Source organism: Carcharhinus amblyrhynchos, chromosome 15 (assembly GCF_965287045.1).
Source record: "Carcharhinus amblyrhynchos chromosome 15, sCarAmb.v2.hapA, whole genome shotgun sequence".
In the NCBI taxonomy this organism is placed as follows: domain Eukaryota; kingdom Metazoa; phylum Chordata; class Chondrichthyes; order Carcharhiniformes; family Carcharhinidae; genus Carcharhinus; species Carcharhinus amblyrhynchos.
Window position 1 is genome coordinate 32360943 of NC_137338.1, and position 19339 is coordinate 32380281.

Sequence of the window (19339 nt, forward strand, 5' to 3'; positions counted from 1 at the left end):
TGCCTTCTTGAACTGTCACAGTTCATACGGTATAGATACATGCACATACTGTTAGGAAGAGAGTTCCAGGATTTTGAGCCAGAGACATTGAAGGGATTATGTCCAAGTCAAGATGATAAGTGGGTTGGAGAAAAACGTCCAGGTGTGCTGTTCCTATGCGTCAGCTGCCATTGTCCTTCTGGATGGGAATGGATGTGGAATTGGAAGGTTCTGTCCAAGAAGACTTGGTGAGTTCCTACAGTGCTTCTTGTAGTGGTACACTCTGCTGCCAGTGTGTGTCAGCGGTGAGAGATTGAAAGTTTGTGGATGGGAATGCCAATCAAGCAGGTTGTTTTCTCTTAGATGGTGTCAAGCTTCTTAAGTGCTGTTGGAGTTACAACAAGCAAACAGGATGCATTCCATTACATTCCTGACTTGTGCCTTGTAGATGGTGAACAGGCTTTGTGGGGGGAGCGGGGGGATGGTCAGGCGGTGAGTTACTCATTGTAGGATTCCCAGGTCTGACCTGCTCTTGTAGCCACAGTACTTTTATGGCTAATCCAGTTTTGTTTCTGGTCAATAGTAACCCTAGGATATTAATGGTATGGATTCAGCAATGGCAATGCCATTCACTATTAAGGAGCAATGAGTACATCCTCTGTTGTTGGAGATAGTCATTGCCTCACACTTGTGTAGCATAAATGTTACTTGCTGCTTGTCAGCCCAAGCCTGGATATTGTTCACGTCTTGCTGCTTCAGTATCTGAGGAGTTGCAGATTGTGCTGAACATTGTGCAATCATTAGCAAACATCCCCACTTCTGACCTTATGATGGCAGGAAGTTCATTGATGGAACAGCTGGAGATTGTTGGGTGTAGGACACTACCCTAACAAACTCCTGCAGTGGTGTCCTGGAACTGAAGTGATTGACCTCCGATAGCCACAACTATCTTACTTTGTGCTAGGTGTGACTTCAATCAGCGGACAGATTTTCTCCTGATTCCCAATGACTTCAGTTTTGCTAGGACTCCCTTGATGCTGTACTCAGTCAAATACTGCCTTTATGGCAAGGGCTGTCACTCTTACCTCACTCCCGGAGTTCAGCTCTTTTGTCATATTTGAACCAAGGCTGTAATGAGGAGAGTTGCTGAGAGACCCTGGCAAACCCAAACTAAGCATTGGTGAGCTTGTTACTGCTAAACAAGTGCCACTTGATAGTATTGTTGATGATCCCTTCCATCACTTTACCAATGATCAAGTGTGGACTGATGGGGCAGGAATTGACTACATTGAATTTGTCCTGCTTTTGTGTACAGGACATACCCAGGCTATTTTCACATTGCCGGGTAGATGTAACTGTTGTAGCTGTACTGGAATAGCTTGTCTAGGGCCTTGGCAAGTTCTGGAGCACACATCTTCAGTACCATTGCTAGAATATTGACACAGCCCATGGCCTTTGCGCTTTCCAATGCCTTCAGCCATTTCTTGAGATCACGTGAAGTGAATTGAATTGGTTAACAACTGTCTTCTGTGATGCCAGGGACCTCAGGAGGAGGCCAAATAGGTCACATGTAGGCCAGACCAGGTAAGGACAGCAGATTTCCTTCCATAAATGCCATTCGTGAGCCAGATGGTTTTTTTTATAACAATCAACAATGGTTTAATGGTTGTCTTTAGACTTTTAGTTCAGATTTTTTTTATTGATTTCAAATTTTACCATCTGCAATTCTGATGGGATTATCTTGGGTCTCTGGAGACATTACTTCACCACCTTCCATATGGAGTAGAAGTGTGAAGGAATATTCTCCACTTGCCTGGATTAATGCAACTCCAACAAAACTTGGGAAGCTGAACATCATCCAGGATGAAGCAACCTGCTTGATTAACATCTCAATCATCAAATTAAACATTTATTCCATCCACCACCGACACAGTGGTAGTAGTGTGCGCCACATACAAGATTTACCATGTATAAGCTGCACTGTAGCAATTCTCTAATACTCCTCCAAATCCGAGACCATTACTATCTAGAAGGACAAGGGCAGAAGATGCAAAGGAACACTACCACCTGCAAGTTTCCCTCCAAACCACATTCCATTCTGACCTGGAAATATGTTGCTGTTCCTTTGTGATCGCTTGGTCAAAATCCTGGGATTCCATCCTAATAGCACTATGGGTGTACCTACACCACATTGACTGCAGTGATTCAAAGCCATAGCTTATGGGTGACATGGTGGCATAGTGGTTAGCACTGCTGCCTCACAGCACCAGGAGCTGCTTAGTTAACAGTTCAATTCCAGCTTGGGGTGACTGTGTGAATTTGCACATTCTCCTTGTGTCTGTGTGTGTGTTTCCTCTGGGTGCATTGGTTTCCTCTCACTGTTCAAAAGACATGCTGATTAGGTGGATTGGCCATGCTAAATTACTCCAGAGTGTCCCTGGATTAGGGGGATTAGTGGGGTAAATATGTGCAGTTATGGGGATAGTGTAGGAGAGTTGGTGCAGATTCAATGGACCAAATGGCTTCCATATGCATTATAGGGGTTCCATGATTCACCACCACCTTCTCAGAGGCAATTAGGGATGGTGAACAAATGTTAAATGTTAGCCTAGCCAGCCACACCTACACCTCATGAAAGAAATTTGTTCTTAGCTAACTGGCCTCCTCCTAGATTGCATTTTTCTATGAAAGTAAAGCTTATTTATTTACTGCAAATAGGTTTATATTGACACTGCAATGAAGTTACTATGAAAACCCCCAAGTAGCTACATGCCAGCGCCTGTTCGAATTTACTAAGGGAGAGTGTGGTATGGCCAATCCACCTAACCGGCGCATCTCTGGACTGTGGGAAGGACCGGAGCACGCGGAGAGAACCCACGCAGACACGGGTAGAATGTGCAGGTTTCACCCACCCAGTGATCCAAGCCGGGAATCGAACCCGGGTCTCTGACACTGTCACGCAGCTATGCTAACCACTGTGCCACCGTGCCGCCCAATGAGTCTGTTCAGGCTTGAAAACAATCAGAATAAGCAAACGAGGATCGTTTTCCATAAATACAGATTTCTTCCTCACATTCGCATTGGGTCTGGATGTAAACAGCAGTTAATCGGTGTTTCCGAAAAACAGAATACAGCTCTGTAAGTATGTGTAGCGTCATTAAAAAAATGATTCCGAATAAAATACCCTTTCGTTCTGAAATTCGATGCAGCAAGCAGGGAAGGAGAATAATGGAACGAGGCGATCCTTTACCAAGGCCAGGACTCCAAGTGGACACACACTCCATTCACAAAACTTGCTCAACACACAACGGGGAGGAGAGGGAGAGGATCCCTATCTATGTCCAAACGCTACCCCTTCATACTGTGTACATAGACTCAGTTTGTACAGCCTTACGCACAGGATCTTTGCCCCTATGCTGCTCTGCGGGTAACTGCGAATTGTGTCACCTACAAACAGGTTGTAGGAATGCTGACTTCTGTTAAAAGAGATATTATTAGGATCTAGAAAATAATATTTAGAAATACTGTAAGGTGTGTAGCAGCATTCAACAATTACTGAAATGCTACTGACTTCCCAGATTCCTGTTGAAGTAGAAAAATGTTTAACTTTTCAAATTGAATGTTATAAAACATGTATATTCATCCGGTGTTGTCGTTTTCGAGGATTTGTTTCGGGCTGGATAAAGGACCATTGGCCGCAATTCCGGGAACCTGATGCTTTAGAGAACCGAGATATTTGAATGGCGGAGCAGACTCGATGGGCCAAATGGCCCACTAATGCTCCTATGTCTCATGGACCTGATCTCTCGGGGTGGGGCGATACGGTTGGGAGATGGTTTCTGCTGTTACTAGCTGGTTCGAGGAAGCAAGCAAAATGTTTGAAATAAATCATTAAAACAAATGCTTAACGATGACCCATTAATGCGTCTGGATCTGAGTATATTTATTCCAATGTATCATAACTGTAATCATTACTGTTGTGTTTTCAGGTCAACAAAAAACACCTAATGGCAAATAGTATGCACAACGACACTGCCCCTGTCAGCTCGGCCCAATAATAAAACTACAATTTGTATTCAATATAGGAGAGACTATTTACTGTCAAGATTGTTATTATCTTAAAGTGATCATTTATCTTTAGCGTTGTGCCTGGGATCTTCACTGTTCAGCTAACCGATTTCTTGAAATAAATATTCAACTTTGGAAGAAAATTAAAATGCACGGGTCGAGACTTTGGTATTGATAAAAATCCACCAAACTCCGAAACCTCCCCTTGTATGGTGTCCTTTCCAGAATTATTTTCACTAAATGTACGCTGATTGCTAAAAGCAGCATGAAATGGAACCGTTCCTGGGAGGGCTCGGAGAATTCAATGTTAACATCCTTTTCCATGCGAGAAAAAAATCGGACTGATGATTTCATTAGTTTGGGACACTAAAGAAATCTCGCCACTTCCGATTTTACCAAGCCGCTAATTTTAAAAAGAATACCTACACAGCATTAATTTCACGTAATTATTTTCACCCGATCTATAGGCGACGCCACAATGTTATAAAGCACGCGAACCACCCAGGTCGAACTATTTATACGGAGTCTAATGGATTTCGAGCCCCCGTTTGCAGCCGAACCTTGTCGTTTGGAAGAGAGTGAAATTCACTATGTCAGAAATGAACCATGTAAAAGCAAAGAGTGTAAGGCCATAGTTGACTGGGGTTGTTGGACTTAACTCCAGGTTAGGGAAGTCTACCGTTACTCTTACTCCAAATAATTCGTGTGATCATCCAGACCAGGCCTGGGTCTCCAACAAGTCCCCTTTCAGATTTATTCATAAAAGCGAGTATTTCTACCCGGTAGTACTGCATGTATTTTCCACTTGCGCAATGTTTTCAATAGCCTGAATTTTATTAACGGCCGTTGAAGTTAGAAGCATCGCTTGCCTGCTTGTTGTGGGAGCGATCAAAGCCTAGGACAAATAACGTAAAGCGTTTCTCGGAATATTAAACTTCGCAGATTTTTGAAAAGCTTATTGATGTTTAGATAAAATTGGGTGCCATGGAGATTTTTTCAGACAGTGTTTGGAAAGAGAGGGGTGTTTTTGGTTAATCAGTCAGTGTCCCTCATACTCCCACCACACAGTCTGGGATAACCGTATTCACATCACGGCAAATGGTGCTACTTTATTTCAATTTATCTTCATAACGAGAATGAACATTCACTTACTTGCACTGTAATATGTCACTTTTTAAAATGTAAAATCCAGTGAGCAATCTCAGGATGGAAGTATCGCTTGATGAGACAACTTATAGGGATAGGGTTGGGGTATGTGATCTTGTAGGTCCCTGGAGTCCATACAGGATCACTCATTCTAGTTAAAAGTCTAATGATGACCACAAAACCATTGCCCATTGTCGTTAAAAACACACCTGGTTCACTGATGTCCTTTCGGGAAGGAAATCCGCCTTCCCTACCTGGTCTGGCCTACATGTGACTGCAGGTCTGTGGCAATGTGGTAGACTTCTTAAAAACAAATGTCCTCTGAAATGGCCCAGCAAGCTACTCAGTTCACAGGCAATTAGGGATGGGCAATTAATGTTGGCCCAGCCAGCCATACTCCTGGTGTTTAGCATGCAGCTAACCAAGTGTAATAGCTCCACTTGGGTTATACAGCGTTTCACAGGAACTGTTATACTGTGCATTGTATGTTCTTTTATGGAGTAGGTCATCCGGTGGTGGGGGAGTTGTGCTGGGCTATGAGATTCCAGATTGTGCTGGAACACAATACAGCTGCTGTAATGGCTCAAAGCTCCAAATGACTGCTCAGTTTTGTGTTGCTATATCTACCTTTAGGCTGTTTCATCCAGATATGACATTGGAATTTTAATAGTATGTCCTCGACGGCTATTCAGACAAATGACATAACTAGCACTTTAAAAATGTTTCTATAAAATTACAATACGCATCTTGTTTTTATGTCTCAATATACAGTGTAAACAGTGTTACTGGGTTTCATGTTCACTCACCCCATGTCATTGTTGACCTTGGGCTTTGTGGGCAAGTTGGGAGGATGTTTTCAATAAATCTGGTAAATTTGCCTGCTAGCCTTTCCCCCAGAAATTACAATGGAAACAGCTGAGTGCTGTACAAACCCAATGGGGTCACTAATGTCCTTGTCAAGAGAATCTATCACCCAAAACCTGCATCTGATTCCAGACCCATACTTTAGTGTTGATTCTGACTGAGATCAGAGGAATTTCAAGAACACAAGAAATAGAAGCAGGAGTATGCTACCAGACCCTTCAAGATTGTCCCACTATTCAATATGATCATGACTGATCTATGCCAACCTCAGCTCCTGTTTTATGCCATTTCCCCATACCCTTTTATTATGTGATCCATCAAATATTTATCCACGTCTACTTTAAATACTTCTAAAGATCTAGCCTTCCTTCAGAGCAAAGAATTCCAGACTTTCACAATCCTGTGCCAGAAGAAATTTCTACACATTTTGGTTTTAAATGATCGACCCAAGAATGAACAAAAAAAAATTGCCTCACCAATGTTGTCCACATCCAAAATCATTTTTTAAATTGCCATGGGCTACATAGATGTGCACCAATATATGCAGAGGCTTCACGGAGCTACAGATACCCAACCAGAAGGATGGGGTTGTATGGTTATAGCTACACAACTATTAATGCAGTAAAATGGCTCAAAGTGCTTTACAGGGGTTAGTTCAAAGAAAGTTTGACTTGAATCATAAAGTGAGATATTAATAAGGTGATGGGGTAAGTTTTAAGGTGTATTTCAAAGAAGGAGAAAGAGGCAGAGGGGCCTGGAGTTGGGGGATTGGGGCGGGGGTGAAATTCCAGGGCCTTAACAGCTGAAGGCATGGCTGCCAGTAGAGATATTAAGATCAGGGCATGCAGGAAGCCAAAATTAGAGGAGCACAAAGGTTTTTGATTGTTTAAAGGGTGAAGGGGGTTACAGGGATAAGGGGGGATAAGGTCTTGGAAATTTTTGAAAATAAGGATAAGAATCTTAAAATTGAGGTGTTGCTGGATCAACAGCCACTTCAGGGGTGTTGGGGCGAATGGGACTTGATGGAAGTTAAGATCTGGTGCAGAATAATTTTAGATTAGCTCCAGTTTATTGAAAGTGCCAGATTGGAGGCCAGCCTCAAGAACATTGGAATAATCCAGTCTAAAAATAAGAAAGGCATGCATAAATAGAGGTAGAAGTGTGCAATTATGGAGAGACTATGAATGCCGAAGCTCAGCAAATGGGATTCCAAAGTTGCAAACAGTCTGGTTGAACCTCAGACAGTAGTCAGAAAAAGGGGTGGTGTTGATAGCTAGGAAACAAATGTTAAGATGGACTCTGAAATACAGATAAAAATAAAAAATGATGATGAATTCCTGCCCTGGTTCCCAACTTACCTGCTGTAAGTTTGGTGAAAGAGCTGAAAAAAAATGCCATAGAAATGGCATAGAAAGTTCTATCCAAGATTTACTCCCCTAGTATTTCCATGGCTCTACCACTAAAACCATGTCCTGGGTGCTTGCTTATTCAGATTATTAAAAACTGAAATAATGCCTGAAGATTGGAAAGCAGTTAATGTAAAACACATTTTTCAAAAGGTGTATTGGGCCCGGAACATTTTTATGTTTCCTGTAATCTTTTTGCTCTTGGGATTTTTAGCTTCATAGCTCAGACAATTCTCACACGTGAGTTGTAACTCTAAGACCCAGAGAATGTTTTCACCTAGGAAAAATTTGAAGGAGGCACAAGTAACGAACAAGAAAAGCCATTTTTTTTTAGAAAAAAACGACAATATTTAACTACTTATGCTATTCTGTTCCTTCAAAGGACTCTTCAACTCTTACCATCCTTGATGAGGCAGGTCAAGTATCAATCTGTTTTTAGGCTTTACCTGATCAAATCACTTATCAGTATAATTGAACAATAAATAGTGATATTTTAATAATATATTTTTAGAGTAGTTATTAAGCTTAATTTGATTCTTTTGTCAAAAATAATATATTGTTTACAGCTATGATGTGAACTAGAATTATGCATTTAGTTTGAGCAATTCTTTTTCATATGAATTGCAGAAGCTAACTGACCTCATTAACTCCTTTTGAAAGTTCCAGAAAATCTTTCCTCAGAGCCTGTTAGTAGATTAATACATTTTGAAAAGTCAAGCTGATAAATAACTTCTGACTGAAATTTGAACAGAATTTAACTAATGGCTCAAAAGTATATTTTGACAAAACACTAAGAGGGCCTTTCAAGTTGAATGATTTGGCTCCTCTCCTGGCTACCCTTCTTTAGATAAAATACAACTAAACTCTGCAACAAATGTATCAAAAATGAGCTGGCATACTTCTCTGTGAGTGAAGTTGGTCTTCAACTCAGAATGCATTGATAGAATTAAGGAAGCTTTTACTGAGCTAAGTTGTTCGAAAGGAAAATGAAAGGAACTTTTTTTTGTCAAATGGGGATCTCAGGAAACTGAAGGCTCATGTGACAAACATTCGTCGTGGGTGAAGTGTAAGAAAGCATCCTGAAAGAGAGAATAGTTAAACACGTAGACGGTGATGACATGGTAAGTGAGTGCGAGCATCGATTTATGGGATGGGAAGTCTGCCAAAATTTAATGGAGTTCTCTAAGTAAATGACAACAGAAATTCTGTGGAGTCATCTGTTCAGATTTAATGTGAGCCTTTGATGCTTGTACAATACTAATGTTTTATTTTATTTGTTCACAATATGTGAATACTGCTGACAAGCTCACTTCTTTACAGTTGATGGCTTGCTAGGCTATTTCAGAAACCAACTAAGATCAAACACATTACTGAGGACTGGCATCACATATGGACCATATTTCCTTTCAGGGCATCAGAAAACCAGATAGTCATTGGACAAAGGGCCAATCTGACTGGAAACATTGGCTCTATTCTCTCTCTACAAATCCTGTCTGACCTGCTGAGATTTTTCAGCATTTTCTGTTTTTGCTTCAGATTCCAGTGTCTGCTGTATTTTGCTTTTATCTTAGTTTCATGGTCTTTGTTACTAATATCAACTATTTATTTCAAATTTTAGTTCATCAACTGAGTTTATATTTCATAGCTGCTCATTTATCATGAAAAAATGCAGAGTATTGATTCCAAGGAAGTGAATTAAACAATAAGCTAAATGATTTGCCACAAGTCTGAACCCGTGGAATAGGAAAAATACTTCTGAGATGGATTGGAATATGGCAAGGTAAGATAAAGCAAACTAGGGTGAGGGAAAGTGATATTGTTCTGAATAGAGGTGCACCAATTTTGCAAAGGATCACTAGCAGTGTACCCCTAAGTCCTGAAGTGGCTGTTGTGTTGAATGTGTAATTGTGATTTGGATGAAGAAATATTGGTAAAGATTTGTGAGTTTTCAGATGACACCATAATAGGGGTCAGAATGGTGGACATTCAAACAACACAGAATACCAGGCATCCAGATTTTATTCCAGCCTTGGGTGACTGCCTATGTAAAGTTTGCATGTTCTCCATGTGTCAGTGCGGGTTTCCTCCCACAATCCAAAGATGTGCAGGATAGGTCTGGCCATGCCAAATTGCACCTTAGGGCAAAATTTTAACATCCCACCTGACATGGGAATCATAGCAGGGGAAGCAGACCATACAAAGGTTAATTAAATTTCTGGCCTTGGGCCAAACTCAGTTGGAAAATCCTGGCCTTAGTGCCTCAACATCTGTAGGTTAAGTGGACTGGTGGGGTAAATATTTGGGGTTACAGAGATAGAGTGGGGTGGCCCTAGGAAAGATGCTCTGGCTATGAGTCAGTGCAGAGTTGATGGCTTCCTTCTGCACTGTAAGGATTCTATGATTCAAGTTCTACCCCTGAGACCTGAACATAAAATAAGAGTTGACACTACAGTGCAATATTGAGGGAGTGCTACATTGTTGGAGACATTATGCTCTGCCCTCTTGGTGGATAATAATGATCTAATGAAATTGTTTGAAGCTGACAGGGGAGAACCCCTCTCCTCCCCAACCCCCCCCCCCCCTTCTCCACCCCCCCCCCCCTCCACACACACACACACACACACACACACACACATCATTTCTAATTGCCATTTGTGCAATCATTATTTTCATGAATTAGTTGCTGCATTATAACACTGAATTTACTTCAAAACTAAGTAATTAGCTGTGAAACATTTTGGGACATCCTAACATCATGACAGACACTGAACGCAATCTATTTCTGCTGGTACACTGTATAATTCTGGTCATGACTACAGCGAGGATATCCAAGCAGTGGAGGCAGTAGAGAAAAGGGATACAAAACTCACAGCTACCTTCAGACGTATGAGATAAGCAGACCCTGAATTGTATGCTTTGGAAAAAAGTATTCACATATTAAATTGGAATTGATATTATGTTCAGGTTTTCCACTCAAAAACAAAGGACATGTGTTTCTGCTTAGAAAAAGGAAGATACACAATTTAAATGCAAGCACACAGAGAATGGTGAATATGTCAAACAAATTGTTGAGGGACCCCATGAGACAGACAACTTAAGTAAGAATCAGATAGATAGTAGAAGAAGTGGTCAATTGATAGGTTTTGGGTTTTTTTAAACGAGTTGAATGACCATGTTCTTCAAATATTGCACCAAATTTCCAACACTGTCTCTTATTTCAACAGTAGTATTATTTCAAAAATATTTCAACAAATTATAATAATGCATCTATCGATATATTACAATAAAACTACAACAAAACTTTTGTTTGATATTTTGTCAAACAAGCACTCCTTTTCTTAAAATATTGCACTGAAATTATAATGTTTCCATCATTAAAGTATCACTGAGAATTTACAACACTTCATAAATATTACACCAAAACTATAAAGCTGTCACATCTGCTATGTTGCACAATACTAAATACAAAACTACTCCTTCCAAAGTATTCTGTTGATTTATTCAGCAGGCGTATTTTGTTGTAATTTACTCAATTACAACATTGCCTCTTCTTAATATTGCAACACTTCCTGACTTTTAAAATGAGATTTCAATACTGCAACATTTAAAATCTCTAATTTATTAAAATCAGTACACGGACATACATTTCGTTGAAGATTCCTTGCTATTGGTGATTCTGCGATTTTTTTTGATGTTAGCTGTCTCACACTGCACTACAGAATAGCTGTTACTTTACAATAACTTTTTACATCACCATCTGATTGCACAATTAGATCTACACAAATTGATCAAAATGCTCTGAATTTTTTACTGATTTGTTTTCTCAGTAACTGAAATTTCTAATGTCCACATCAAGGTTTAAATATGCATATTTATAACGGCAGTATTAGCTATTATATTTTCTCTTGTGCCTTTTAGTGCCCACAGCAAAGCTTTTATTTGCTGCCAACACTCTCCCCATAGCCTTTATTTTAACACAATTGTTTTGCCCATATCTATGCCAATCTGAGCTGGATTTGCATTCTGTAATCTGAATATCTGAACAAGTTCCCAAGGAAACATTATCAGCTCAGTATGTACAAATAACAATTTTGAAAGCTGGGAAGACAATTTTCAAAAGATTTATTAGGATACAATTTATATAGAGTTTTTTTTTAGGAAAAAAGACAGGCTGTGTGTGAAAGGGAGAGAGGGAAAGTATGAGAGAGGGGAAATAACAATATTCTAATTGTACACTGTTGTAGTTTTATTTTATGTTTTCCATTAACTTCATAAAGCATATGAAGCTGAGGGGTCAAAAGAAGAGAGTCGTTCAGTTCCTAAAATTCCATGGGATTCAATTGCAGTTGCCCCCACTATTATTCTTCTCATTTCTGGAACCCGCCTTCTCCACACAAACTTTTCTATAATGTTGTACCGATATTACAACAACATAATTTCTTAAATATCACACTAATTGCAGCAATGAGTTTTCAAGAATTTTTCACCACAATTAAGCTACTACCTGTTCTATAACATCAAACTAAGCTGTCAACGTTGCGTGTCTTAACAAATCACATTGAAAATTAGCCTCTTGTTCAACTTTGAATCATAGCAATTTCAATCGGGTTAAATTATTATAAAGTCTTTTCTGGATTGTTACTCTCGAAATACAACACAGTCACGTTTAAAATGGTGTAATGAAATGAAAACATTACCTGCTCCAACCCACCCTTAAATGACAATTGTTCCTCTTCTAATCTGTTATATTACATTTACAATACTATCCCCATCCACCATAACACAAATTATATCATTGCCACTTTGAATATATTGCACTGAGATGACAGAAATGGTTCAGCCAAACTACTGAGCCTAAATTACAATGTTGCTGCTTCTTCCATGATATTATTTTGCAATTACAATACTGCCTTTTCAAATGTAGCAAATTGGACCCTACCACGGCTTCTTCTAATTTTCGCCTCTCTGATCATATAGCGAAACTACTTAACTTGCAAAGTATTGGACTCAAAGTACACTGTTCCCACATATTAAATATATATTTGCAGTCCTACTTTTCTAGTGTCTAGCATAAAAATTACAAATCTACATCGTGTAAAGAGCGTCACGCAAATTACAACGCTGTTTCATCTAAAATAAGACCCTGAAATTACAACATTGCCGTGTCTAAATTATTACACTGAAATTGCAATACTTCATCTGAAGTACTACTTAGACCAAGAACAAACTATCTCCGCTAAAAAAAAACACTCTCAAGTGTATAATAACTGCAATTTTGAATATCACGCTGAAACGCGCCGTTTCCGCGTCTGAAATACATCGGCCACAATTTGAAAGTTGCCTTTTCTGTAAATCTATACTGAAAAAGGACAACACTCGATTTTTCTAAGATATCAGATTCAAATAAGTACTTCTTTCAAATGATAACGCTCGTTAGATCTAAATATCTGCTGTTCCTAAGTGAACGCGCGGACAATGTAGCCGTATCTCTGGACCGTGTTACTTTGAAATCGCTTGGCCGCTTCGAACACGTCGCGCTGTTTCCACGCAGAAAACATTACAAAATATTGAACACAAAATACAACAGCCCCTTTGCTAAAGTACCATCCTGAAATCAAATTGTTTCGCTGATAATATTACATTGCAATTACAGAATGTTCTCTTTCTCAAGGATTCTGTCCAAACTTAAAATATTGTTTTTTTCTCTCATCTGAACTGCACCGCAGCCTGTTTCCGAAGGCACTTGCTCTTCTAAGGTATTAAACAAAGGTGCGGCCCAAATATCAGTAGATCAAACACGTTATAAAGCTGGGTCCACATTGCTTCCATACAGAAATATTACACAGAGATGGCGCGCCTATTAAAAGTATTTAAGAAGAAATTGTGCTTTTGAATCAGGGAATGTAAATTGCAGTTAAAAAAATCGAACGCATTAACCGAAATTGTCCTCTCCATAATTAGTGAGCATCCGATAAATCATTAAACTGAAGTTCTGTGATTGCCTAAACCAAAGCCTTGAATGAAAATTCTGTCCACTTAAGTATTAAGCGGCACCCAACGCCGTCGCTTCTGGAATGAAAGGCCAGAATGCATCTTCTGAGAATGAATTAGACGCCCTGCAATCCTGCCGCGCCGTCCAGCCTATTCGGCGGAACGCGCTTTCTAAAATATTACGGCCGTCCCTTTCTAGAATAATCGGCAAAGTCCCCAACACTGACTGTTCCAGAGTAATTTTTTTAGTCTTCCACGCGTTGCAGATTGTTCTTACCCCCGTTCTTTTATCTTTATTTTTAGGATCTTAGCCTGTGTTAAAGAAGCCGCAAGATGTCAGCTTCCTTTTGTGCAGCCCTAGTTGTAGCTAATAAATCATTCTTCCAACTCAACATCAGCTGTTGGCTTCTTCAGAACTAATGCCAATGTCCTGAAAGTGGAGCTTAGTCCAGCAAAGGACATTGCAGACAGACAAGTGTGTGAATGAGACAAAACCCGGACACTTCACACAACTCCGGCAATGTTATTTTACCATCATTCGCAAGCCACCAGATTGTTTTCAAAAAATCGTGTTTTTAAAAATTTACGTTTTGTGCAAAAATATATATATATTCGAAAGCTGTATCTGCAGCAAACAGGAAATTCAAACAGCTCACAAGTAGGAACTAATGACTGATTGATTTCAAATACAGCAAACTGGGATTCTATAAAACTGATCGGCGATAAATAAGAAAGGTCGCTGGTGTGCGCCTCTGCGTTTCTCTCGGCTGAGTCTGTTCCAGCTCGGGCAAATAACCTTTTCCCACAGATCACATCTGGAAAATTGACCGAATCATTTGAGCTAACAATAATGTTGTCCATGAATATTGAGAAGAATGGGAATAATACATAGCACCCGGTTCAAAAACAAACAGGAGTGTGGCGACTAGAGGATTTTCACCGTAACTTCATTGCAGTGTTAGTGTAAGCTTACTTGTGACACTAATAAATAAAGTTAAACCCTTTCTGATACCAGCTCCAGGGCAGGAACTGGAAGATTTTGCGGTTCTCTCCTGATCGCCAATGCTGGAAAATTGAAATCTAAACCCTCAACGGAGATTCGAGCTAAAAAAAAAGCTAACTCCCCCCTCACCCACTCCCCCATTAATTTCACATAACAGCCCCCCTTCCCCCCCGCAACACCACCCACCCTTTCTTTCCAGTCTTGTTCATTTGCAGGAATATTCTGCGGTAAGAGCTTTTTATTTCGCATTCCAGGTGGGATTTCGTTGAAATTTGGAACGAAAAGAAAGACGAGTCGTTGTCAAAGCACACAGACTGAATTCCCCACAGTGAAAAATGATGTGGGGAATGCCAACATTTCTTTGGATGCAAAACCCGTTCATATTGTATTTAACATGGCCAAATGTGCCGAGTGCGAGTTGGCCATTCCTCAAACACAAACCGCTTGGTGCTGGCGAGTTGGTCTGTTGTTCTATCCAAATGAGAGCAGCGTTGCGCCAATGTTTGTCCAGTTTCTATATTATATCTCGAATATATGAAAACGGTAGCGCCTGGTTTCTGTCCTCTGCACTGTCCAGAAGAACCCTCACCCCTATGGTACCTGTCATGGCAAACAGGAACTCCAGCCGCAGCAGACACCCCTATAGGTACCTGTCATTCCGCACACTCCAAACTACCTGCAAACACGCGCTCGCTTTTCATCCTAGCTCCCCTATAATAGGAGAGGGACCGAAAGTTAGAAAGAAACATGACTTTTTTTTGGACTGGGTTGTGGCCTGTGTATCGCCAAATGCAATGTAAATCGGATCAGTCTCTCCCGGTCCAATGCGAGTTAAAATCCAGTAAACCAGAGGTAAGGAGGAATGAGTGAAGGAGCCACTTTGGCATTTTATATACCTGCCCGCCTTGCACCAAATACAATTGGAACCGCACGACTTATTATTTTAAAGTTTATTTGTCGATGGAAACCTACATTATCTAATGTCAGCCTGTTTCTAATTCTTGTGTTTAAAGAGAGACACACAACTCTTATTTCTGACTGATTGTTTAAGGTTTCTCGAGGTGGTCTCGGAGTTTAAGTATAGCCGGTGTCAAATGAAACGTGAGCAACTTACCAGCTTCCCGGGCACAGATAGACAGACCTTTCCCAGTCTCACAGTGAGAACAAGTAGAATGGCAGGGGCCTGCGTCAACCTCCCAAACAGAACTGAGTTGTACCCGAGAATATCTTACCGTCCTTCACAGCCATCGGAGACCGCGTACGCAGACAACTTAGCATCAGCGAGGAATCAATATTCAAGCTCAACACAAGGCAAGGCAAGCGGCAACTTCTCAAAAAAACATAATCGCCGCGTTTTAAAAGGATTGGAGTTGGTGAGCAGATGTCACTGCGGATTCTAAAGAAGCGAGATGTTGAACCTTTTTAATTATTTGCAGAATCTGACATTTGACAGGAACTATCGAGATCGCACTGTGAATGAAGTGCGTGATAATTGTGGTGTAAACAGTGTCCTGTTATTTATCCTAAATCTCCTGGTTAAATATCACTCGAGCTGTTACAATGTTTGTGCCAATCACTCCGGAGTGGCACTTGTCCTCCGGAGCAACAGAGGACAGATATCTCGGTCAGTCCTCACCCTGACCCGCTGAACTATCTGTCAAACAGCGGGGGTGGGGGGGGGGGGGCACCGGGCATAAAAGCGCAATTTAAACTAAGGTTTAAAGTCAGACACTGGAACAAGTGGATAAACACTTACTGCGAGTGAACTTTCTCATGTCTGAAAAGTAATACTCGCGCCACCCCACAGAGCGGCAAAGGCAAAACATCAAAGTTTATACACTGGAATAGTGATCCAGAGCTAGCCTACAGTCTGGCCAGTGGTCAATTTTTTTTAGATATGAAAGCGGGGAACACGTGCACCCCGTCTGAACCTCCGATTATCAACCAGAAAATAGCTCGCCTTGACATCGATGAAATAATCATTTTAAAAACACGTTTTTGTTTTAAGTGGGAGTACACGGAATTTGATCCTCCCGCCCAGAATTAGCCTTTTCGCGCCCCTGAAAACGGGAAAGAAAAAATTGGCAACGCGACTCCGGAAAAATAAAAATAAAACGGAAGGATTATTCAAAAAAAAGCAAAGGGACATAAAAAAAGCAAGATGATTTTTTTCTCTAAAAAGAAAATGGTCTACCGCCATTCTTCCGGGTTTAATCTTTATGAACTCCGACAGTCTGTAGGGTGAAGCGTAGTCAGGAAGTTGTGTTGGAGAAGACAGGAGTGCTTTTATATCTAAAATATATTACATATGAAGACTAACCGGAGTTGACCTCCATACACTGGCTGGAATCCACGTTGTCTGCGAGCTCTGACTCCGGGCTTAGACTGTCCACACTCAGTTCCATGGTCTTTTCGCCCCATTCCTGGATTTTCCTCTTTTTATTTGTCCCGATCAGTGATTCGACGGAGAACGCGTGAGCCCTTGAACTGAGGGCAGCGGCCGACCTCCTCCGCTCACTCATCGCCCGTACAAGAACCGTCCAAGAATGAGCAAATACCAAATTTTCCTTCAAATTACTCTCAACACTGTGAAGTTGCGGGGCGCGGGCAGTTGTGTGTATACCAGTTGCAGATTCCAATATTCTTTTTATATAAGAAACAAGATCAGAATAACGGTAGCAAGTTCAGTACTTCAGGCAAGAAGTCCAGAGCTGATTACATCTCTCACAGTCCCAGTTAGCATGTTGCTGACTGAGTGAGAGCAGTCATTGAACTTAGTCCACTTTCTGCCTCGGCTCTGTCATCTCCCCCCCTGGCTGATTGATGCAAACTTCTGCTGCATTTTACTGCAGGGCAGAGATTTCCGTGTCTGTCAAAACTTCCCCATCCAATAGACACTCAGCCAGCGGCCAGTATCCAATGGCACGCCAGCAGAACTCCAAGACAAACAGCCGCAACTTTGGATACTTTCGTCCCCAGCCAGACACCTTGATGTTCACAGCGACAGAAAAAAGTGCCCAGGTTTAACCGTTTGGGGACCGCAAGGCGCCGTTCTACCGCCTCTGTGGCCAACTGCATTGGAAGAGTTGCTATTTCCCTCCCACATGTTCCGTGTGCCGTTTTAAAATGGACCAGGGGATTAAAACCAAAAGGGAAAACGCTGGAAAATCTCAGCAGGTCTGCCCAGCTTTGACAAAGGGTCATCTGGACTCGAAATGTCAGTTCTTTTCTCTCCTCGCAGATGCTGCCAGACCTGCTGAGATTTTCCAGCGTTTGCTCTTTTGGTTTCAGATTCCAGCATCGGCAGTAATTTGCTTTTTATCCAGTGTTGAGGATTAACCCTTTGGTGGCTGCTGACACCCCCCTTCCCCACCCCCTCCACTTCTGCTGGTGTTTTAAATTCCGTTAATAATAACGTTACAGAGCACTGTGTCAAACTTTCTTGCGAATTTTTGCCAACGGTGATAATAGGATAGTTTAGAAACTATACTCATGCTAGCGCAACATTGGAAGAAACACCAATTTCCCGCAGATTCTGTTAAGCTTTTCCCTGCTACTTAATAGTTAACTCCCATCTGTACTTCCCTTCTCCTTGCCATGTTGCGATGGAACAGGGGAGAGAACTAAAGACATCTACAGCAAAATGCATCGACTGGGATAAAGCAAAAGTGCTTTGACGTTTCAGAATTATTGACTTTATCCTCAGATTCCTACAAACGGTACTTAGAATGAATTTTCACACCGAAACAGCTTCCTCCACTTTCTTTACGGGATTTAGTTTAGGTCTTGAAGAATCAAGATATTCTGGTTCGAGAAATTATTAAAACAAACAAAAAGGCACGAACAAAGTGTCAAACAAACAGGTCGATATGCTTTTCATGTCTCCCTTGAGTATTCCACGCTGTTGGATTTGCTTGGGGAAAATTAGTCTTGGTTGGCTGCGCGTGTTATGAGCACCGAAGTTATGTTCCCATTTTGAATGTATGTAGCATTACCGGCATTCGATTTACTCTTGGGCACACGGGGTCACTTGATGGAAGCAATGCTTATATAACATTGTGAAACTTGCCAGATTTAAACCCCGTGCATTTGGCACTCTGCTGCTGGGTGCATGCACCCACCGAAATTAACCTGAAAGAAATATTCTGATTTAAAAGTATGCAAACAGTGGGGAAGAACAACCTTTTTCAAACCAGATCCTCGCTAAGGGTGTTTAGGAAGATGGACAGATCAGCTCGCCCGTTGCTGACTGTTTCTGATGCCGGGAATAAACGGAATAAAATGGAAAATGCTGTAGCATTGTACGCCAGCTCCATCAGAATGTGTACAGAAATAGGTTAACGGTTCAGGTGTAGATTTTTATTCGTTATCCTCCCCAACCTGCACACGCATACACATACAAACACACACATACAAATTCACACGTGCACCCATGCGAACACACATACACATGCACGCACACAGATACACACTTACACACGCCATACATATACACGCACATACACACACGTACATACACACATATATACACACACATACGCGCACATACACACATACATAAAGACATACATTCACATTTGCACATTCATAGGCACATACACGCATGTACACATATGCAAACACGCATATATACACAAATATACACACACTCACGCGCATACACATGCACACACGCGTATACACGTGTACATACGCACATACACACACACACTTATGCATTTACTGAAATTCAAATTGGGATTTTTTTTTGACGTCCTGATCCTGTAAGTGGAGCAAATGCTCAGTAACATTTAGCCGTTTTTAATGTTATCGATGTCTTCGTTAATTAATCAATATGTCATGTTCATTGTTTGATTTTTTTTCGCTGTTACTTATTTAGATC

General features: G+C 40.9%; 1 protein-coding gene across 1 annotated transcript in view; it reads right to left on the reverse strand.

Moving 5' to 3' along the window:
- The window catches only part of tbx15 (T-box transcription factor 15), a 95910-nt gene extending 78636 nt beyond the window's left edge, over positions 1-17274 (reverse strand). Inside the window, exon 1 of the mRNA XM_080203742.1 lies at positions 16778-17274. Within this exon, the coding sequence (XP_080059868.1) occupies positions 16778-16979 (202 nt within the window). The 5' untranslated portion in view covers positions 16980-17274. The remainder of the gene's footprint in view (positions 1-16777) is intronic.
- Positions 17275-19339: the final 2065 nt, after the last annotated feature.